Raw genomic sequence first — 7,093 nt, forward strand, 5'->3', positions numbered from 1 at the left:
ATTACGATGATAAGTCATCCAACCCTGTTACTCCGCTAATAAATGTAGTTCTAGATACTTTTTAAACGTTTAACGTTTCATATGGCGAAATTTGGAAAGAATATTCATAGTTGTCGAGCAAATCAATAATCTTAGTAATGTATAAGCACAGAGACAGTTATTTATTAACGACGTCATAAAACAAGAAATAAAAAAACAATCTTGTAGGTATCCGTCCGCGCATTTCGGCAATGGTAGTTCCTTGTGTACAGTGAGTGGCTCTGAAGCTTATACGGGCGTCTTACACAAAGTGCATGCAGGAAAAAGTTTCTCTCAGCGATCCGCTACAACTGTCAAAGAAGACGAAATCGAAAAAGAAATTCCTTCAGTGCAACAGATCGTCCTCCAGTGAAGGTGGTTCGCGGTAGGCCTAGGTGGTGGATTTCCATCAAATATGGAAGCAATCGCAAAACACGACTTCAACGCGACAGCAGACGACGAGTTGAGCTTTGGAAAAGGACAAGTACTAAAGGTGAGTGATGAGCGTGGTCTTTGCGTGAAATAGATCCATTGCGGGCGTTGCCGGGGGCTCCAGTCATTTCCACGACCGGGGAGGGACATTCCCCGTTTCCTCGTTACTATTGGGAGCATGTTTACTTTGTTACTGAACTAAAATAAACTGGGAAAGTTATTCGCGACCTCCCTTTCGACCTTCAGGAAAATGCTGTCGTCTGCATTGCGCTAATGTTAGGTTTGCAGGATTACATCGATGCATGAAAGCATCTGTTTGAATGTCGTAGTTCGATAGATGCTGTCGCATAGCACGGAGCTAAAACTATTGTGATAGGATATTGCGTCACCGATGTGACATTGGTTCCGCGTTCTGTTGCCGTTGCGTGTTTTAAAAGTTGTTGTTTTGTTGGCAGGTCCTTAATATGGAAGATGATATGAACTGGTACCGCGCCGAGCTGGATAACAAAGAAGGGCTCATACCCAGCAACTACATAGAGATGAAGAAACATGAGTAAGTTGTTGTTTCATGTGTGTGTTCCTTTTTGTGTCCGCCTTCAACTAACCAATAACCGACTGCAGCCCCTTTTCTTCTGCGGGGAGAGGGGAGGTTTGAGCGTGCAGGTGCAGTCAGGTTGACGATGCTCTAGCTATCTAGTACTATCTGTATTGGTTTCTGTCGAAAAACGCGAATCAATGCCATGTTAAAGCATGATCATCCCTTTCATACGTGCAACACTACTGCAGTGACTAGCATTCAGACGAAGGCTCGTTGGTCGCATTTCCATCTGGATGTCTCCGAAATAGCACCAGGGTTCCATAAGTCACCTGCCCGTTGTCGTCTGCTTCTTACTTTCTCTGATTTGTTGCACCGTGGTTGCCAGACACTTTTGCTGCGAGCTTGCAGTAGTGCACATATTTAAGCTAGAGTAAGCTTTTTTTATTTTATGATATCCCACAGACCACTTTTGCACAATCAGTACTGACTGTGGATCATTCAAATAATTTCGAGGGTAAAAACTTCTGAAAGGTTGACATTGGAAAGTGTAGAGCTGTGTAGAAATCTGTCCTGATAATGCGTTGTGCATTTAGAAACATGCCCAGCCATTATCTTGGCACATGGATATGATTCATGCCGCACGGCTTGGGACTTGCATTAGTTCAACATGTTTCATGGGGACCTTTTACGAGTGTGAGACCCTTCTTGCTTGTAATAAAGTTGTCGTCGTTTTTTTGTGTGTGAGGCATGTACAGTCACAGTCAGTGTTAATTGTGGAATCTAAAGAAAAAAAAGTTTAGCCTTGCACGATTTGCGAGGTGTTCATTATATCAACCAATAAAAAATGTGGAACATCGCAGAGATGTTGTACATGGGGAAAATACGAGAGGAGCACAGGGCATGAGCGTAACTTTGACTGCTTTGAGGTGTCATTGCCTCTTTGATGCCTCATGATAATATCGTAAATCAACGAAATTGCATCGTCATTCTACTTAGTATAATGTCCCATCTGCTTGATGCACTGGAATGCTTTGTATAGATGTTTCAAAGTTTTCAGATTGCTTTTATATATATATATATATATATATATATATATATAGCAGTATGGGTATTTTAAAATTATGCTTCCCAACAAATACTGTTATGAGCACAAAAAACGTTCTGTTCAAGGAACGCAATCCAAGAAAAGTAGCAATGGTTGTTAATAAACATAAAAATTAAACATTTGAGTAAATGTTAAGCATTTATATATTAATCTAAATATAATTAATAAAAAGTAAAGTAAGCTTAGTCATAATAGGTTCTCCGGTGGCTCCTTTTACAACCGCCTGCGTCACCCTGGAAACTGAAAAGTATGCACTTCCTTCCTCCACGGTGAGGTGTCACTCTGAAAACGGGTGAGGAGGTGAGAGCAAAGAGAGAGAAGGTAACGTGGGATCGCAGAAACATAGCGTTTTGATGTATATGTTGAGCAAACATAGATCAATGTTTACAACATTATTTCTTCAAAGGTTTAGAAATTGTTTCACAACTCCTTTAACTGCTTGTTGCTTGTAAGCCCAGCACAACAAATTACGCATGTGACGGGGAACGCCAAATATTTTTAATATGCGAGTAAAATTGCGGTAAAACAGCTATGGGTGACATCTGGTGGGAAGTAATCCCCAGTTTGTCGAGCAACAGTGATCTATGTTCCCGACTGGCTTGCTGCTTGTGACGGCTATGTAGTCAACATGTAGCCGACTTCTTTTGTTCTTGGACACAGTGTTATGCGCGTGCAACGCAGTTTTACCGCCGTACCTGACGGGCAATGCACAGCTGGTGACTTTGACACAGCGTTGTCCTTTTATTTTCGAGTTTTTATTTTCTAAAAATACTGAGCGCACTTGTTATGAAAGAGTATCTGAGATTGCAGCTCTACCGCTTCACAGCATAGATCGAGAAGTTACCCTTCAAAAAGAACTCGTTACGAGCTAAGTTACCGTGTGAAAAATGTAACTAAGTTAGTAACGAAGTTCTTCAGCCTGAAATGTAACTCGTAGTTACGGAGTTACTTTGTGGTACTTTAAAGGAGTACAGAGGGCCATCCAAAAAATGTTCAGATTAAGACATCTGATGAAACTGTGTGTGTCATTATACCGAATAGCGCGAAAGGTTTTGATATGCGCAATTTGTTTCCCAGAAAAAGACTCACATAAACATAGCTCCGTGCGTTCACCCTTAACTCGCCACTCCAGCTATAACGAGGATGAGGAGGTATGAAGCCACGTCACCAATGACGGTATAAGGAGAACTTGTTCTGGTTCGCCGGTCAGTGGGGGTCAGTGTCGTCCCTTTGCCGCCGTAAACCTGTTTTGCCAGTTCTCCCGGAGTATTGGGGATAGAAGGAGTGGCCGAAGCATTACTGAGCAAGGAGAAAGGCTTTATCAGAACCCCGAACAGCCGAGTAGCAGACAACATTTCTCTAGGCCAATCAGCGAGCGTTCTCCTTACAGCGTCAGCGCCAGGTTCCAGGCAGATCACAGGCTGGTACTGCTCTTCACCACCGTTGCGCACAGTCGCTTTTTGCGGCGTACTTTAAATTCAATTTCCGCGACAATTACGACTCTGTGGCGCGAATTACTTCGCCAGGTGCATCTTACTGGCCTACTTAACAGTTTTATAGGAAGAAAACTGGGTGTTAAAAATGACTTCTGTGCTACTTTAAGGCGGTGCTAATCGTGGGGTGAAAATGCCCGTGCTCTGTGCCTTGCAGTTGGTACTACGGCCGCATCACCCGAGCGGATGCGGAGAAACTCCTTTCCAACAAGCACGAGGGGGCCTTTCTGATCCGCGTGAGCGAGAGCTCCCCGGGCGACTTCTCGCTCTCAGTCAAGTGCGCGGACGGCGTGCAGCACTTCAAGGTGCTGCGGGACACGCAGGGAAAGTTCTTCCTCTGGGTCGTCAAGTTCCCTTCCCTCAACGAGCTGGTGGAGTACCACAGGTCGGCCTCCGTCAGTCGATCGCAGGACATCAAGCTCAAGGACATGCTACCCGAAGAGGTACGTCCGTCCGTGGCAAACTCACGCAGGGCTGTCCTCGCAGGATGTTGCGCGCAATACAAATACTAGTTGTCGCAGTTATTTTGCTTTTACGTTTTGTAATAATTTCTGTGACAATGTTTTCTACGGCAGTAGTGTTCATGGGAACCGGTTCTGTGTCTACAGGTTTTCCCGGCAATTTTAATCCAAGTGCCAGCTGAATTAATCCATGCCCCATAAAGTTTGCGTGGCACGTGGATTAATTTCGATGGCGCTTGGATTGAAATCACCGGGAAAACCTGTAGAGCACGGCCTACTAGGTTACAATTAGGGAGTGACTTTTTCGGGTTAAACCCGATTCCGCCCGGTTATTCCCCCCCCCCCCCCCCCCAAAATTTCTGCAATACTTTGTACTTCAGCTTACCTTAGTATTTTTGTGCAAGCGGTGCGTGTCCCACGAAAGATGCTTCTTTCTAAAGTTGATTATCATCATCAACATCATTCAACGCGTTTTCGTGGGAGCTGTCGCTGTCGTCTGCTACGGTAGTCGTACGTCCACTTCTGCACGTTCAGAATTCAAATTTCCATCGTCCAATCACGATGCAGATCTCGTGGGCCGACGAGTAGCGGATCGTGCGGACGGGCTCCTCATAGGGGGTTGCCGATTATGACATGGTCGTTATAATCTGGTAGGTCGTGGTCTAGAGACATTACCCTAAGAAGTCCATGTGGGTCCTCGAAAAATTTTCGCAAAATATTTGTACGGACCCTGTTTTTTTTTTTTTTTCTTTTTTTTTTTTTTTTTTTTTTATGGGGATACGTTAAATGCCCATCGATGGGGGTCTGTGTGTGCATTTTGTACGAGTGTGCGCCATTGGTAAAACGTAACCGTTCAATGTATCCGCGTAACTGGATGTCGTATTCGTTCCACGCAGTGCCTGGTGCAAGCAATGTACGACTTCCAACCCCAAGAGAGCGGAGAGCTTCAGTTCCGACGCGGTGACATCATCACGGTGCTGGACCGCTCGGACGCCAACTGGTGGGAAGGCGAAATTGGTGCCAGACGTGGCTACTTCCCCGCCACCTATGTTGTGCCCTACCACACGTAACACCACTTGTGTTATGTGACCCCCCCAGTGTTTTTTCTGTTTTTTTTTTTTTTTAGCCACCTCCTGTTTTTCTTTATTGTTTTTTTTTCTTTGTTCTTACAGTGAAACTGCACTTTGTTGCAATATTGCGATGGAAAGTCATCTACGGAAATCCCTCGGATGCCCAGGCGTAAACTTTTCCCCCCCTCGTATTTGGGGGAGGGGAAAAAAACGGCGTATTTTATCTCAAAGTGTCAAAACATTTGTAGTGAGGTCTGAGGCGAGGATTTGTACATAGCGATTTGTTGTGAGCGATCGAGGATGTTTTTCTTGTGTTTTTTTTTTTTTTTTTGTCCAGCTTCCTTTTTGAGGCAAGACTTTTTTTTACATATGTATATGTGCGTAAACTTCCCCAGATTGCTGCCATAGAGACGTTCTCTTTTGTATTCCCCTTTCTTGTGCTGTCATAGCAGAGTGTATGTTTGTGTGTGTATATATAAATATATATATATATATATATGTCCGCCTGCTTGGCTTCAAAAACGAAAGACGCCTTCTCTTTGCGTTCCTTTGGGGCGCGTACTCTTGCTCGAGTTTCCCTCTCCTTTTTTTTTTTTCTTTTTTTTGACGAACCTGACTTTCTTATCTGCTTTTTTTCCTTCAAGGACGATAAAGTAACGCCTGGTGGGTCACCGTACAACTTCGAACACACTTAGCTTGAACACCGCCTCGTCGTGTCGGGACAGCCGCGGTGCCGCAGGGTGCAAAAAAAATGTTGCAGCAGTTTTGATGGTGGGTCTCCCCCCCCTGAATCTGCTTGACTGGTGTAGTATGACCCTGGCTAATCCTGCGGACGAGGTGCCGCTTACTCGTTTCAGTTAAGTCTGTTCGGAAGTGTACAGCTGTGGCAGAGAAACCGAATCCTTCCACCTCTAGTCAGGAACAACAACTCCTCTCTCCCCATTTTGTTCTCTCCCTCCCGGTAGTAAATTATGTTTCCCTCCCCCTTTGTCCCCCCCCCCCTCTTTTACTGCGTACACACGCTGCGAGCCGCCCTTTTGCGCCCAGCATTTTCTCGTTCTCGCCCCCTTTACTCGAGCCGTACTTGAGATTGTAGAGCTCCCTCGACAGGATCTCGCAAAAAAACAAAAAACAAAAAATCAATTTTTGAGAGTGCCGCGTCGGCACGGTCACAGCGATGGCACAGGGGACGAAGGGTTGCTCTTTCTAGCATTGCGTGTCCATGTACGAACCGCTTGTGTCAATACGGACACGCGTCACTTGTTATATAAATGCACGCGTCGAAGGTTCAATTTGATGAAGGGTTCTTTGGTTCATTGTAATATGCAGTGTGAATAAAGCTGTTACTGTAAAATTGTGTGCTGCGTTGTATGAAGAGCCAGCGAGTCCTGCTTAGAGACGCGAAGCCCCGGAAATTTTTTGGGAAAAAAAACAGTTGTTTTTTTCCCTTGTCTCCGGAAAAATTACCCAAAGTTTCCAGGCGACAAAGGTTAAAAATGTAAATTTTCGTGCCTTCGATGCGTTCCAACCCACCAACAGTGCCTTAGGTGCCTCTAAACCGCCAACTTAGAGCTCAGTCTGGCTGCTCCAAGCGATCGCCATTGTGTTCACATAATGTCGCAGTTCTGGTTAGAGTAGACGGGTTGTTCTGATTACAGTCAAACTCCTTTATAGCGAACACCTTTTTAACGAAAATGCCACTACAGCAAATTTTTTTGCGGTCCCGCTGGAGCCCTATAGGTCCAGTAACGGACATCCTTTTTAACGAAAATACCTTTACTGCGATTTTTTTTTTTTTGCTGTCCCCTGAGTTTCGTTGTAAAGGAGTTTGACTGTATCTATCGCTGAGTAGACAGCAGTCTCATTGGATGCTCTGCTCTGTATTTATGCCTATAGGGTGAACACTACTAAAGTTTCTAACTCATTGTGTGCTGTGGCTTGGCCGGCAATGCTTCGACTCAGCAGTAACCACGTTT

General features: G+C 44.8%; 1 protein-coding gene across 1 annotated transcript; it reads left to right on the top strand.

Annotated features, from left to right (window-relative positions):
- The first annotated feature begins 196 nt into the window (after positions 1–196).
- LOC135391999 (growth factor receptor-bound protein 2) lies at positions 197–6,471 on the top strand. Its single transcript, XM_064622602.1, has 4 exons — positions 197–511; positions 906–1,003; positions 3,744–4,029; positions 4,944–6,471. Exons 1-4 carry the CDS (start codon positions 434–436, stop codon positions 5,115–5,117), a joined length of 636 nt encoding a protein of 211 aa, XP_064478672.1. The 5' UTR covers positions 197–433; the 3' UTR covers positions 5,118–6,471.
- Positions 6,472–7,093: the final 622 nt, after the last annotated feature.

The sequence above is a fragment of the Ornithodoros turicata genome, chromosome 4, assembly GCF_037126465.1.
Source record: "Ornithodoros turicata isolate Travis chromosome 4, ASM3712646v1, whole genome shotgun sequence".
Lineage (NCBI taxonomy): Eukaryota > Metazoa > Arthropoda > Arachnida > Ixodida > Argasidae > Ornithodoros > Ornithodoros turicata.

Coding starts and splice junctions, on each gene's coding strand:
- LOC135391999 (XM_064622602.1), top strand. CDS start 434: ATGGAAGCAATCGCAAAACACGACTTCAACGCGACAGCAGACGACGAG. Junction 1,004..3,743: donor ATAGAGATGAAGAAACATGA/GTAAGTTGTTGT, acceptor TGTGCCTTGCAG/TTGGTACTACGGCCGCATCA. Junction 4,030..4,943: donor AGGACATGCTACCCGAAGAG/GTACGTCCGTCC, acceptor CGTTCCACGCAG/TGCCTGGTGCAAGCAATGTA.